Below are 16,320 nucleotides of genomic sequence, written 5' to 3'. Positions count from 1 at the left end.
CGTGTCACTACTAGCCCCCTCGGCTGCGTGTGGGTCAGGAGACAGACCTGTCTCTAGACCGGCTACCGAGCCACTCTCCTCGCCAGTACTTCTTCGCCTGGCTGCTGAAGAGGCGGATGTCTCCCCCCGTTCCTGACCGCCCTCTGTTTGCTCTTCCTCACTGTACAGTGGGGCTGAGCCCACAGCATGCGATACTTCGCTTGGTGAGGGAACACCAAAGGACAGGGGCAGGTCAAGGACACGTGATTTCAGTGGGCTTGCTCCCGGGCCATGCCAACTAACGGTTGTGTCTGACGTACCCACCGACCGTTGGCTGTAGGTGTCAGAGGTGACCTGGGAAGAGGAAGACGACCGAGTCAACCAATCGATGATGGCAGGGTTGTCGGTGGAGACACGACCGCTGGATGACACCGGGAGCACTGGCCTCTGGCTGCGACTAGTGCTGCCTCGACCCCTTCCTCTGCTGCCACGTCTGCTCGCTCCTGAAACATTGCCTCCTCTGCCACTCCTCTGCGTGTTGTCTGACATACTCTTTAATTCAATAAGCACCCCAAAAATAAAACAGGATTTAACTCTTTGAACGTACAATAGTGGTTGTGAAGCAGAAAGTCAGTTTATTTAGCACAATCGGTCAATTGCAGCTTGCCGTTGGCTGTAAACTGTACGTTTATGTCACTGGAATGCACTAATCACCCAAAAAATATTACCGCCACCCGGCATGTATATGGATTTAACTCTTTGAACGTACAATAGTGGTTGTGAAGCAGAAAGTCAGTTTATTTAGCACAATCGGTCAATTGCAGCTTGCCGTTGGCTGGAAACTGTACGTTTATGTCACTGGAATGCACTAATCACCCAAAAAATATTACCGCCACCCGGCGTGTAAATGGATCTAACTCTTTGAACGTACAATAGTGGTTGTGAAGCAGAAAGTCAGTTTATTTAGCACAATCGGTCAATTGCAGCTTGCCGTTGGCTGGAAACTGTACGTTTATGTCACTGGAATGCACTAATCACCCAAAAAATATTACCGCCACCCGGCGTGTAAATGGATCTAACTCTTTGAATGTACAATAGTGGTTGTGAAGCAGAAAGTCAGTTTATTTAGCACAATCGGTCAATTGCAGCTTGCCGTTGGCTGGAAACTGTACGTTTATGTCACTGGAATGCACTAATCACCCAAAAAATATTACCGCCACCCGGCGTGTAAATGGATCTAACTCTTTGAACGTACAATAGTGGTTGTGAAGCAGAAAGTCGGTTTATTGTACACAATCGGTCAATTGCAGCTTGCCGTTGGCTGGAAACTGTACGTTTCTGTCACTGGAATGCACTAATCACCCAAAAAATATTACCGCCAGCCGGCGTGTAAATGGATTTAACTCTTTGAACGTACAGTAGTGGTTGTGAAGCAGAAAGTCAGTTTATTTTGCACAATCGGCAAACTGCAGCACCAACTGTGCACGACAGCCACCAAAAAAAAAAAAATGGTGTATGTCACTTTAAATTTTCGATTCTTTGATAGCTGTGGCCCTAAGTAACGATTCTGTGTCCCTGAGTAACAATTCTGTGTCCCCGAGTAACAATTCTGTGTCCCCGAGTAACAATTCTGTGTCCCCGAGTAACAATTCTGTGTCCCCGAGTAACAATTCTGTGGCCCCGAGTAACAATTCTGTGGCCCTGAGTAACAATTCTGTGGCCCTAAAGTCTCTGTGGCCCTAACTCTGTCCCTCAATACACAGAGGTCTGTCTCTCTTGAATGACCGGAGGCTAATGGAGAATTCTAAGATGGCCGCGATTTATAGCTCCACCATTACACAGTGCTGGCTGGCTGGCTGCTGATTGGCTAATGCGATCACATGTCATGATTCATGACTCATGAATGCATTATGGGTCAGCGCGCCTTGTCTGCGCGCCTTCCCAGAGATCCCCACCCCATCTTCTCTGTCCATTTTCTCCTGTCGCCACACATGTCGCCGCCATTTTTGGGAAAATTCGATTCGTGCATCCGAAGTTTGCTAATCTTCGTCGCGAATAGAATTTTTCCAAATCTTCGGAACGAATTCCACTTCGTCATGTTCGATTCGCTCATCTCTAGATATAATCCCAAATATTTTTGAAAGTATATTAACAGTAAAAAAGCGAGATCAGAACATATTGGCCCCATAAAAGATGGTGAAGGGAAGTTGGTTACAAAGAATAAGGAGAAGGCAACTGTATTAAATGCATTCTTCTCCTCAGTTTTTACAGAGGAAACAGAGGGGTATAGTAACCAAGATTTCATCATTACTAACACATCACAGAGTGTACCCTTGTGGCTAACAAAATCCAGTGTCTGTAAAAGTCTTGAAAAGATTAGTGCAAATAAATCACCTGGAGTAGATAGCTTACACCCGAGAGTTCTCAAAGAATTCAGTCATGTTATAGCCAGGCTGTTATTCCTAATTTTTATGGACAGCATACTGACAGGAATGGTGCCAGCTGATTGGCGACGGGCCAACGTGGTTCCAAGATTTATAAAAAGGGCAGAGATACACTCACCGGACACTTTATTAGGTACACTTTGCTAGTGGTAATAAAATATCTCCCACTGGATATTTTCTCTTTTTTTTGGACCATTCTCTGTAAACCCTAGAGATGGCTGTGTGTAAAAATCCCAGTAGATCTGCAATTTTTTAAATACTCAGACCAGCCCATCTGGCACCAACAACCATGCCACGTTCAAAGTCACTTAAATCCCCCTTCTTCCCCATTCCAATGCTTGGTTTTAACTTCTGAAAGTCATCTTTACCATGTCTAGATGCCTACAGTAAATGAATTGAGTTGCTGATATGTGATTGGCTGATTAGGAATTTGTGTTACGAAGCAATTGAACGGGTGTACCTAATAAAGTGGCCATTGGCTCCCACTGCTGTCAACCACAGCCAGTGAGCCAATGAGAAGAGAGGGGCAACGGGCGAGCCTCGGCTCGGTGTGTAAATGGATACATGGAGCAGTGGATACCCCCATAGCAAGCTGCTTGCTGTGGGGGCACCTGAAAGGAGGGAGGGGCCAAGAGTGTCAGTGGGGAACTGAGAGGAGGAGTATCCGGGCTGCTCTGTGTAAAACCACTGCACACAGCAGGTAAGTATAGACATGTTTGTTATTTTTTTTAAATTTAAGCCTTTAGAAATCACTTTAAACCTATTCTCCCTGGAGAAGAGACGCTTAAGAGGAAATATGATTTACAAATATCTCAATAGTGATCCTGGAACAAAGAATAAACTATTCAGTCTCAGGGAGTGTAAGAAGACACGGGGCCACTCATTGAAACTGGAGGAAAAGTGGTTTAACCTTAAACTGCGTAGGGGGTTTTTCACTGTGAGAGCTGTAAGGATATGGAACTCACTTCCACAATCAGTGGGGTCAGTGGTAAGTACTGATAGTTTAAAAAAAAAACTCTTGGATGGGCTTTTTAGAGAACACAGTATACAGGGATATGAGTTTTAACATGAACATACACACACCCTCATGGGTTGAACTGGATGGACTGGTGTCTGTATTCAATCTTACCATCTATGTAACTATGTTATCTATAATCACAAGGCCTCTTACAGGAAACACTATCCTGTGTTTCCCTCATTGCTGATCGCCATTGCACAGCAATCCCCTTTGGACCCTAATTGAGCTAGCTGAAGATTCTGGGATAGGTTCCATTGTCAAGACTCTTCTGCCCTTTTCTCTTTCATTTCTTTTTGCCTACACTTAAAGAACTTTGTGCTTAATTTTTTCATGTATTAGATGGAATGGACACTCAGCAATAGTTCACTGCAATAATCTTATTTTGAATAATTATAACTTGTGTTGATATTTGTCAGGCCTGTGGCATCAGGATTTTAAGAAGGTTTGACACAGAAAAGTCTTACTCTTTTAATGCCCGGGGTCATATGTTCTGTAAAAGGTCTAATTGTAGTTGCTGTTTGATTCACCTTTACTGTACATCTGTAATTTGAGTCCCCTGGGACGATATGGCTCTTATCAAGAGTTAACCCCCTTAATAATTTTTGCCTTTGTCTGTTGACTTCAAAGCTTCTAGTAAATATCCAATTGCTTTACTACAATTTGGTGTCATTGTAAGTGTGATCCTGTGTATACCATGTCTTAATTCAGGGTGTCAGAGGGCTTGCAAGGCCAGGGCAACCTTTAGGGTCCATCATCTTTCAGCAGCCCCCACAGAGTAGCTCTACATATGTCTCAGGTTATCCAAAAAAAAATATACTGTATATATTCTTAGGGGGATTCAGTAAAGCTTTTAGGGCACTTTTCTAGTGGTAGTCCTTTAGATCTACCTGCACCTAATTCAGGCTGTGCATTTGCACCAGTTTTATTAACATTATCAACATGTGCACTAAATTCAGGTAGATCTAACTACTGCCACTTTAGGAATCTTTTGCTATGGCTTGACAGCTCTTTAACCGGTTCCCTACCGTGCTATAGCCGAAAGACAGCTACAGCGCGGTTGTCTAGTTCTGGGAGGGCGTCCATGGATGTTCTCCCAGAACACGCCCCCTGCGCGCCTCCAGTGGCACGCACCCAGCATCGCTGGTGATAGCTGTGTCCTAAGGACACAGCTGATCAAGTGTTATGATAAACGGCCAATCACAGCTGTCTTTTACCACGTGATCAGACCACGTGATTACCCGGTGATGTCCAATGACACAGCAGATCACCGGGTAAATACAGTTGCCGGTTATCGGCTGCACTTACCTCACAGTGTGAGGAAAGTACTGCCACCCACCTGTGCCCATCAGTGCTGCTCACCTGTACCCATCAGTGCCACCCACCTGTGCTGAATGCTGAAAATTGGCCTGGGCAGGAAGGGGGTATAAGTGCCCAGTAGGCAAGTGGTTAAAGAATTACCACCAGTTCACAGAATAGGAAACTGGTGGCAATTAAAACCCACTCTGAGCTGATGTACTGAGGCAGAGATGGGTATGTCTGTGTTGGAAAGCTATCATAAGTCTGACAGCTTCCTACACAGGGCTTCAGCCCCATTCAGTTGTTAGCCAGGAGATTCCCTAACTGAAAGCTAAATGTACACAAAGGAACAGGGGATAGTGGTAATGTAATTACCCAATTATGGCAATGCCCATATTAAGAAAATGAACTGAATCCCTGGATCAGTACATTCTGATTTGGAAGTGAGAGACTACTTCCCCATCAGGTGCACCTTACTTTGGATTGCTAGTGCATGACAATGGGTGGATTTGAAAGCCACTATTGGACTGAATAGTGGCTGTGGATCTGCCTACTGCTATGCGATGTTAATCAGTAGTAAGACAGTTCCTCAGCAGCCCATTAGGCTTCACCTACCCCTACTACAAAATTATTTGGCCATGCACCTGTCACTGAGATGGGTGCAGTGGCTGGACAGGGAGTGCACTGAGGAAGTAATGTCCTGTACACTCCAACCTCAGTACTGGTCTTTGACAGACTCAGGTAACTGTCTCTGAAGGGGACATGACAAACCAACGGCAACTGCCCCAACCTCTAACTGGCCTTTGCAGCAAGGAGCACATGGATGGGCAACGCATGTCAAACAACAACAAGGAAAATTCCCAGCTCAACTTACCAACCAACCAGCAACCAACAGAATGTCCTGTCTAACAGTTCACATTAAAACCAGGGGTTTAGTTAGCACACATTTGCAAATACATGTGTAAGCTGCAGAGCCTGTTAGACAGGGCAATTCAGTTTGGTTAGGACTGCAGAATACTGGGGTGCCGTGAAGAGGCATGTATTTGCAAATGTGTGGTTGGTTCCAGGCTGCTATGCAAGCTGAGCTGGGAATTTTCCTTGTTGTTTGACATGAATTGGGTGCAAGCATCAATAAATTTTGGTGCAGCTATTGAAATGAATAGTGGCTATGGATCCACGCACTGCCGTGCGCTGTCAATCAACAGCAAGACAAACCTGATAGGGAATTAGATTCTTGGTTCCCGATCGGGTTCTGCCCTTCCCCACTGCAAAACTACTTGGCCATGTACTTGTCAGTCTGTGAGGGGTGCACTGGCTGGGGGGGGATTGTGCTGAGGCAGGGGTTCCCAGTATTGATAGTGCTGGACTCTGAAATACTGTATGTACTGTATGTACCTGTCTCTGACAGATACAACAATTGAGCACAAGCACTGAGAATATTGGTGCAGCATCCAAACAGAATTCTAAATGGGCACATTTTCTTTTTAGCAAACAGATTTTAGGAAGACGAGGTAGTTTACTTTTCTCCCTTTACTTCCTAGTTGCCAATATCTGAACTTCCTCTTCTGAATAGTACTTGAACTTTATATAATATTTTCTAAGAGGACCTTGGAGCATGAATATTGTACCATGCAGCATCTTTTATACTAGATGTAAAATAACTTTACAATATTTGTCAATTCATTGCTAACCGAGTACCCCCTTTTACTGTAGGTTCCCCAAACAAAGAGTTCATTTGCCTTTTGAAGCATTTTGTAAGTACAGTTGTGCTCACAAGTTTGCATACCCTGGCATTAATTGTGAAATTTTGGCATTGATATTGAAAATATGACTGATCATGCCAAAAAATGCTTTTTTATTAAAGGATGATGATCTTATGAAACCATTTATTATCAAATAGTTGTTTGGCTCCTTTTTAAATCATAATAACAGAAATCACCCAAATGGCCATGATCAAAAGTTTACATACCCTGGAATGTTTGGCCTTGGTACAGACACACAAGGTGACACACACGGGTTAAAATGCCAATTAGAGGATAATGTCCCACATCTGTGGCTTTTTAAATTGCAATTAGTGTCAGTGTATAAATAGTCAATGAGTTTGTTAGCTCTTACGTGGAAGCACTGACTAGGCTAGATACTGAGCCATGGGGATCAAAAAAGAACTGTCAAAAGTCCTGCGTAACAAGGTAATGGAACTTTATAAAGATGGAAAAAGGACATAAAAAGATGTCCAGAGCCTTGAATATTCCAGTCAGTACTGGTAAATCGCCTATTAAGAAGTGAAAAGTTCGGGGATCTCTTGATACCAAGCCAAAGTCAGGTAGACCAAGAAAGATTGCAGCCATGACTGAGCGAATTGTCCAGAATTCAAAGAAAAACCCACAGGTAACCTCAAATGATATACAGGCTGCTCTGAAAAAAGATGGTGTGGTTGTTTTTAAGGAGTACATTATGGTGATACTTGAACAAAAATGAGCTGTTTGGTCGAGGTGTCAGAAAGAAGCCTTTACTGCACCAATGCCACAAAAAAGCCCAGTTACAATATGCCTGACAACACCTTGACATGCCTAACCTTTTGTGTCATTGATGCAGTCATTATGATTTAAAAAGGAGCCAAACAACGATTTGGCTTAATGGCTTAATATGATCATCATCCTTCAATAAAAGAGCATTTTTTTGGCATGATCAGTCATATTTTCAATATCAATGCCAAAATATCACAATTTATACCAGGGTATGCAACGTTTGAGCACAACTGTAATTAGCCTTTCCCCTGCAGCAGACTCTGAGTGAGAGCCCCTGAGCCTCAGTTAGCTCACATACCTGTATTTAAAAGACATGTGCACAGCTGACTAGTCAGTGCGGTCTGGCTAACAGGTAATACATAAACAAGTAAACGTGGCTTTATCCTACGCAAGTTTCCACAAAGCCTCCACATTCCAGGACACAGACCATAACATACTTAGATATGAGAAAACAAAAGCTGTTTCTCCATAACATATGAAAATACCTGAGCCCCTCGCCATGTGTAGGTAAAGAATTCAGTGGACACATATATACCTTCCACAACCCTAACAGCCAGTATCTCACAAAACTTTAAAGAACCCAAACATAATACACATTCATCCCTTTCACTTTCAGGAGATGGTTCAAATGTTGTATTTTAATTGGCTGGAAATATGTTTTTTTTTATTTTTCATTTGCACCAATAAAATGCATGGGCTTGACAGTTTACTAAAGAACCTCAAACCATATATTTTAGTAAGCAGGTGACCTTTAGAAATAAAATATGGTAGTTTTAATTTCATGTTCCATAAAAAACATCATAAAAGAATCTATTGATTTCTTTAATTCAGCCTGTGGGACCAAATGGGAAAACGTGGAGTATGTATGGCTTGCATAAGTTTTCCATACTCAGAACATGCTGCATTCTAGTGGAAGAATAGTAGTACAAGGTCTATGAATGATAGAGAGGGCAGAAGGGAGCAGATGGGTATTGCAACTTTTCACACTAGCAGTAGTTACTGTTAACCAACACAGCACTGGAAGACTGCCACTCATGGCAATATACAGCAGCATGAAGGCATGCCCGTATCTTGATCTGCGGTGTCATGCTGCTGAAAATCTGCTGGATCAAAATTCAAAGGACTCAGCAAGGACTGATAAGGGCCTGCTGGCTGATTGAAAAAATGAATAAACTAAGTCCAGCTTTGCTGAAAGTCAGCACTTGCAAAATGCTCAGCACATTCCTCTACTTCCATGTGACAGGGCTCAGACAACACAGAAATGTAGAAACATTCATTTTATGGGGTTATTCCTAGTTTACTAGCTGATCACTCTAAATGTTTGCCATTCTGTACGTGGGGGAGTGGGGCTCTTCCTGGGTGAGTCTTTGTCTATGTTCCTGTGCCACATTTTGGTGTGGCACAGGTACATAGACACTATTTTTCTCATTTTGGGATGGTTCTGAAATGCAGCTAAAGACATTTTTGAAGTTTATTAACATTAATACTTACAATTTAAAATTCAATGTCATACAAGGTAGACGGAATTACTTTATTGGACGTGGAGGTTAAAATAAATAGTGTGGGCAATCTGGAAAGCTCTCAGTTCAGACAACCCACTGCAGGTAACATCATTTTAAGAGCAGATAGCTTCGATCCTAATCCCCTATTGAGATCTATCCCATATAGCCAATACCTCTGACTTTATAGTGTATGTTCTAGTAATAAAGTATTTAAGCAAGCCCTGTGTGAGAGTCTATTGGATTGGGGATATTCAAAAATGTGCCTCAAAAAAGCTTTTAATAGGACAATAACTAGGTCACGTCATGATCTAATCTACAAAACTAGAGTTAAAAAATCAGATGCAGATACCTGTATTATGCAATATATGGAACAACACTTGAAGATTAAGGAAATAATCACAAAGTATTAGCCTTTGTTAAAATCTGATTCAAAAGTAAGCAAATTCATAAAAGATAAACCTCAGATCATATTTTGCAGGACTCCCTTAGTTTGGGATAACATCAAACATAGTGAATATAAAGGTGACAAAAGAGGTGATCTCTGTACATTCTGCGGCACTTTTCATTGGGATGGATGTCGATACTGCCCCTATGTCTGCATCAATAAAAATATAGTGTTCCCCAATGGAAGGAATTTGTGTCCTAGACATCTTGTTAACTGTAATACAGCTGGAGTAATGTACATGTTCTTGTGCCCCCTGTGGGGCTTTCTATGTGGGCAAAAAACAGAGGCCCTTGTGGAAAAGATTATACGATCATATCTCGGCAATAAATATTGGTGACATCTACAGCCCACTTGGCAGACATATTGCAGTGAACCATGGATATCAGGCACCTCTAGTAATATTTGTTTCCCTTGATCGATTTCATCAATGCATACAAGAAGGAGACTGAAGCAAAGTCTTCTCCAATGTGAAGCGAGATGGATTCACCTTCTAAAAACAACTTCCCCTTCGGGGTTGAATGAAGCAATAAATTTAGCAATATTCCTTGAGAGTTCTGTCTCAGGGAACAGGAAATATGTCCGTGTGAAACATATATTCTTATAAATTTGAGTGTGGACCCTGTCTATTGTCCTTTGTTCTGCCATTAGTTTTTAAAATATTTAAAAAAATGGGCCTGGCCCCCATTGTATTTTTGGTTGGCTTTGGCCGTTTAAGATGTGATCGTTTTGATTGCTGTACTATTTTAAAGTGTTAACAATACCAAAATAATACTGAGTATATTGTCAGTGAGTATATTGCATGTTTTTTGTTTATGCATATCTTTGTTTTCTAATTGGAGGTGTCACTGTTTTCCCTTGCTGATGCCTCGGTTTCCTGCGGTTCCCTTAGGTTTGCCTTCCCCTACCTTTAATTATTTAGGGTTTTTTCTCATTTTTTTCTTTTTTCTCCTAGGTTGGCATTTTTTGGGGGGGTATTGTGGCTATTAGATGGTTGACTCCTTTGTTGGATGTTGGGTGGTTTTCATATCCCTCGTGTCGTATATTTGGGGGTAACTGCAAGCTGCACGCATGCATTTTGGCATCCTTTCCAGCCGCCATATGCACATGTGCAAAAGCAAGTGACATGTGCGCACTGATGCCATTGTTAACGTTATATGCAAATTGGATCAGCGTGGTGTAAGCCAATCGGCGCCATCTTTGAAGATTGTACTTTGGTCCAGATTCATTGAAATATCAAGCTACCAACATCTGAGGTTGTCAGGTGTTGGGTATTTGTATCTAGCAATCACCCTCCTTTGAGGGACCATTGGCACACAGTGATCAGGTGGTATGGAGGTGGGATTGTCTATTTGACTATTTATACTTTAGAGGTAAGTGAGATCAGATTACACATGCTGGAATGATGTGAACCTTGCAGGACTTGGAGGTAAATACTTTTTTGGTGCTGGGAAGATATAAAAAGTTGGTCACTAGCAGAACCTATCTGGAGATATAGCTGTCCATTCATTTCTATATCATTTATAGATTTTTCTACTATGATGGGCATGAACTGGGAACCTCTACCACTATTTGAATGTACAAGTCTAGACTACTATCCTGTTATACCGATGACCCTTTTGTTTTGTGATTCTACAGCTATATTACTGGGGAGTTGGTCCCTTTTTGTGAAGGTACGTCACAGACGTAATTATTGTAGTACTTTGAATTTATATGGGTACTTTGCCCTTTCTATACCTTAAAATATATATACACATGTATCTTTGATAGAATACTTTTAATTGCTTTTTGGCGATATATGGGTATCCTTACGTGAGAGGTGGCGGTTTCATCTTTTGTTTTTTCAGATGCATCTCCATGGAAAACATTGTCATGTTGTAAATTCCAGTTAATCATACCTTCTGGTATCTTTCTACAAAGATCAGGTGTGGGTTCCAGTGTATTGGTATGTTATTTGTATATAATGTATCTGCTTAGAAAAAACCTGCATTTGAAAGATTCATATATTTAATGTATTTATACTCTGTAGAGTCTCTCAAATGTGCTCCTGAAGACTGATTTCCAAAACTCGAGTCTACATGTGAATTATGTTTTAAATCTATACATGTTGTGAACCTCTATGTCGATAGTATTTTAATTTGTTTTCTCAAGGTTTTTAATAGAATAAAACAAAAAATTGTAAGGTTTTAACAGAACATATACCTGAATGAACTCCAATCCGTATCCAGACAGGCAAACCTGGCAAATGACGTAGTTCAAAAGTTCCCATAAAGCTAAGAATATCCAAAGCCATCCTTGATATATCCACCGCATGCCTGTTTCCATTCCGATTTGGAAGACCACTAACCACCATGTAGGCATCTCCAATTGTTTCCACCTAAAATATGTTAAGACATGGATATTTAAGACTGATGTATTTCACCAGAACAAACTATTTTTGCAAAGTTATTCTAAATAAAGTTTAACCCATCTGAAACTTTGAAAAATAGATGGTGTTTGCATTTGTTTGATCATTGAAGAGCACAAACTGACAACACAAGGCATCCCCTGCATAGGTTTATCTATAGCAAGGGTACTGAATTTAAATCCAAGGAGGTCCAGTCACTAAAATTTTCTTCTGGCCAAGCTTCGAATCTCAAGATTGTGCTATGACATCAGAGTGCCCCCTTACATCAGGTGTCCCCATCAGAGTGCCCACTTACACCAGCTTTCTGCATCCGAAGGTGCTCTTACATCTGGTATCTCCTATCAGTGTGCCCCCTTACATCAGTTGTCCCCATCAGAGTGCCCCGTTATATAAGGTTCTCCCATTACAGTGACACCTTTCACATCAAAGTGCCCCATCACATCAGGTGTGCCCATCAGAGGGTTCCTTTACATCAGGTGTGCCCACCAGAGTGCCCCTTTACATCAGGTGTCTCCATTAGAGTGCCCTTTTACATCAGGTGTCCCCATCAGAGGGCTGCTTTACATCACATGTCCCCATCACAGTGCCACCTTACATCAGGTGTCCCATCAGAGCGTCCCTTTACATCAGTTATCCCCATCAGAGCGCATAACAGAGCACATTACAGTGACCCATTACATAGGATGTCCTCATCAGAGTGCCCCCTTACATTAGGTATCCCCATCACATCAGGTGTCCCCATCAGAGTGCCCCTTTACCTTAGTTGTCCCTATCAGAGTGCCCCTTTACATCAGGTGTCCCCATCAGGGTGCCCCTTTACACCAGGTGTCCCTATCAAAGTGCCCCTTTCCATCATATTCCCCCATCAGAGTGCCCCTTTCCATTACCTGTGTAATCAGAGTACCCGTTTTCCACAATATGTGCCATCAGAGTGCCCCCTTAACATATATGCCATTAGAGTGCCCCCTTACCATAAAATGTACCCATCAGAGTTCCCCTTAACATTAAATTTGCCAATCAGCATGCCCCTGTAAATACAAACACACCCTACCTTGAGGGCAGGCGAGGAGCGGGAGCCGGCTAAAGTAGCATGTTGCAGGGGGCAGGAGCTGTGCCGGGAACCTTACTGAAGGGGGCGGGGCACATCACACCATACCCTGCGAAAAGGCAGGGACCGAAAGCCGGGAGAGACAATAAGCTACGGGGGTGGGGCGCACACGTGGCTCCATTGGTTGCTGGGATGCCTACGGTCCCAGCAACCAATGACTGCTGAGCGGCAGCCATCTAACATTTTAGACTGGTGAGCTAACGGTCTGGACAAGAGCACTGATCGGTCTGTTTTTGGATCATGGTCTGCCATTTAATGCCAGAGATGTCACCAGATCAGGACTGTGAACAAAACGTTAACAGGAATTCCTCTGGATGTGTATACTTCCATAGTTACAGGTCATGAATTACAGTACATGAAAAGGGTTAGGTGAAGCAGAAATGTAGTGTAGGGACAATCTAATTCTAGAAATGTGTGATGTGTGGTTAACACAGGAATAAAAAGGCATACAGTTGTGCTCAAACATTTGCATACCCTTACAGAAATTGTGAAATGTTAGCATTGATATTGAAAATATGACTAATCGTGCCAAAAAACTCTTTTATTCAAGGATAATGATCATATGAAGCCAATTATTATCACATAGTTGTTTGGCTCCTTTTAAACTCATAATATCAGAAATTACCCAAATGGCCCTGATCAAAAGGTACCCATACCCTGGAATGTTTGGCCTTGGTACAGACACACAAGGTGCCACACACAGGTTAAAATGGCAATTAAAAGGTTAATTTGACACATATGTGGCTTTTTAAAATGCAATTAGTGTCTGTGTATAAATAGTCGAGTTTGTTAGTTCTGAGATGAATGCACTGAACAAGCTAGATACCGAGCCATGGGGAGCAACAAAGAACTGTCAAAAGACCTATGTAACAAGGGAATGGAACTTTATAAACATGGAAAAGGGTATAAAAAAAAAGATATCCAAAGCCTTGAATATACCAGTCACTACTGTTTTCCAGTTTTGGAGATCTCTTGATACCAAACCAACGTCAAGTAGACCAAGAAAGATTGCAGCCACAACTGGCAAAAGAATTGTTTAGGATACAAAGAAAAATCCACAAGTACCTCCAAATGAGCTGCATGGTCGATTTGCCAGAAAGAAGCCTTTACTGCACCAATGCCACATAAAAAGCCCACACCTTGACATGCCTCACAGCTTCTGGAAACTGTGATCTGGAGAGACGAGTCCAAAATAGAGTTTTATGGTCACAACCATAAGTGCCATGTTTGGAAAGGGGTCAACAAGGCCTATAGCAGTAAGAATACCACCCCCAGTGTGAAGCATGGTTGTAGCTCACTGATGTTTTTTTTTTTGGGGGGGGGGGGGTGAACTTGGGGAATCTTGTGAAAACTGATGGCAAGATGAATGCAGTATGTTATCAGAAAATACTGGAAGACAATTTGTGTTCTTCTGCATGAAAGTTATGTATGGGAAGCTCTTGTACTTTCCAGCACAACAATGACTAAGCACAAGGCCAAGTTGACTCTCCAGTGGTTACAGCAGAAAAAGGTGAAGGTTCTAGAGTGGCCATCACAGTCTCCTGACCTTAATATCATCGAGCCACTCTGGGGAGATTTCAAACACGTAGTTTATGCAAGGCGGCCAAAGACTTTGCATGACATGGATGCATTTTGCCAAGACGAATGGACAGCTATAAAACCTGCAAGAATTCGGGGCCTCATAGACAAATATTACAAAAGACTGCACGCTGTCATTGTTGCTAAAGGGGGCAATACATAGTATTAGGAACGAAGGGTATGCAGACTTTTGAACATGGGTCATTTTTGTTTATTGTTGCCATGCTTGCTTTATGATTGTGCAATTGTGTTATGACCTATAGTTGAATATAAATTCCAAAAGAAATGAAAAAAAAAAAAATGTGTTTTGCCTGCTCAGTCAAGTTTCCTCACAAAATGGTACATACTGTATACTACCTATTATCCAAGGGTTTGCAAACTTTTAAGCACAGCTGTAGTAAAGTTTTCAGGTATACCTGTATCTGTGTGTATATCATCACACCAAACATTTATAAAGTAAACCGAAGTAACAGAATAGTCTACATTTAAAAAAAAAATGACAAACATGTCTATACTTACCTGCTGTGTGCAATGGTATTGCACACAACAGCCCAGATTCTCCTCTTGTCGGGTCCCCCACCAGCGCTCCTGGCCCCTCCCTCCTGTTGGCTGCCCCAACAGCAAGGAGCATGCGCACTCTCCAGCCGCTGCTCTGTGTGTCCAATCACATAGAGCTGTGGCTCTGCCCCGCCTCCTCTCTCTTCTCATTGGCTCACTGGCTGTGATTGACAGCAGCGGGAGCCATAGGCTCCCGCTGCTGTCTCAGCAAATGAGGAGGCAGAGTCCTGGGATAGCCAAGACTCCAATGCACATTGCTAGATTGAGAGGGGGCTTAGGTGAGTATTGGGGGGGGGGGGGCTGCTGCAGAGAGAAGGTTTTTTACCTTCATGCATAGAAAGCATGAAGGTAAAAAACCTTGAGCCTTTACAACCACTTTAATTATTTTTACTAGTGATTAGTTATTAAGAAAAACCCCACCATGCAATCAAAAATCACTATGTCCCCCATTACTGATATCAGAGTATACCTTAGCAGTCATGTTCTTTTAAGAATCCTTCCTGATCCCCCATTGGGTAATAGGATATTCCCTGGATCAACTACCCTGTCATTATTACCTCTAAATAATAAGATCCAGTTATATTTTGTGCATTTAGGAATGCATCCAGCTCTTTTTTTAAATGATATCCTGAGCTGGCCAGAGCCAGTTCTTGAGGGAGTCTATTCTACATTTTCACAGCTCTTATGATGAAAAAGCCTCTCTGTATGTGAAGGTTAATCTCTTTACCTCCAGATGTAAAGAGTTCCCCTTTGTCCTCTGTAATTACCTGAAAAGTCATTGTTTCCATAGAATAAATCCCTTCAACTTTGCCACCACTTTATGAAATATAATTATCCCAAATACAAGAAAAAGAAGTAAAACACCTAGAGTAACTCCCAATATACACTATATTGTCAAAAGTATTGGGACACCTGTCTTTACACACACATGATATTTAATGGCATCCCAGTCCTAGTCCGTAGGGTTCAATATTGAGTTGGCCCACCCTTTGCAGCTATAACAGCTTAAACTCATTTGGGAAGGCTGTCCACAAGGTTTAGGAGTGTATGTATGGGAATGTTTGACCATTCTTCCAGAAATGCATTTGTGAGGTCAGGCACTGATGTCACACGAGAAAGCCTGGCAGTCTCTAATTTATCCCAAAGGTGTTCTATCGGGTTGAGGTCAGGACTCTGAGAAGGCCAGTCAAGTTCCTCCATCCCAAACTCTCTCATCAATTTCTTTATGGACATTGCACTGGTGCGCAGCCATGTTAGAACAAGAAGGGCCCATCCCCAAACTGTTCCTAGAAAGTTGGGAGCATGAAATTGTATAAATGGTATTGTTATGATCCGCCAAGTGGTGTCTCTGGCTGCCCACTTGACAGACCTACCCAAAGCGTGGAGTCTAAGTCCCGGTCTGTGCTTTCACCAGGGCCCCTGATGGTGGGGATGGACTTGAAACAGACCAGGACCAGGTC

The 16,320-nt window shown here is 42.3% G+C and overlaps 1 protein-coding gene across 2 annotated transcripts in view; it reads right to left on the bottom strand.

Annotated features, from left to right (window-relative positions):
* Window positions 1–16,320, bottom strand: part of GUCY2C (guanylate cyclase 2C) — an 879,595-nt gene that overhangs the window by 131,674 nt on the left and 731,601 nt on the right. For both annotated transcript variants that reach the window (XM_089687691.1, XM_089687690.1), the window contains one exon: window positions 11,412–11,586. In XM_089687691.1, the coding sequence (XP_089543817.1) occupies window positions 11,412–11,586 (175 nt within the window). The remainder of the gene's footprint in view (window positions 1–11,411; window positions 11,587–16,320) is intronic.

Source organism: Staurois parvus, unplaced genomic scaffold (genome assembly GCF_062004578.1).
Source record: "Staurois parvus isolate SC_StPar_1 unplaced genomic scaffold, SC_StPar_1.0 ptg000436l, whole genome shotgun sequence".
Classification (NCBI taxonomy): domain Eukaryota; kingdom Metazoa; phylum Chordata; class Amphibia; order Anura; family Ranidae; genus Staurois; species Staurois parvus.
This window is presented reverse-complemented; position numbering and strand designations above follow the sequence as displayed.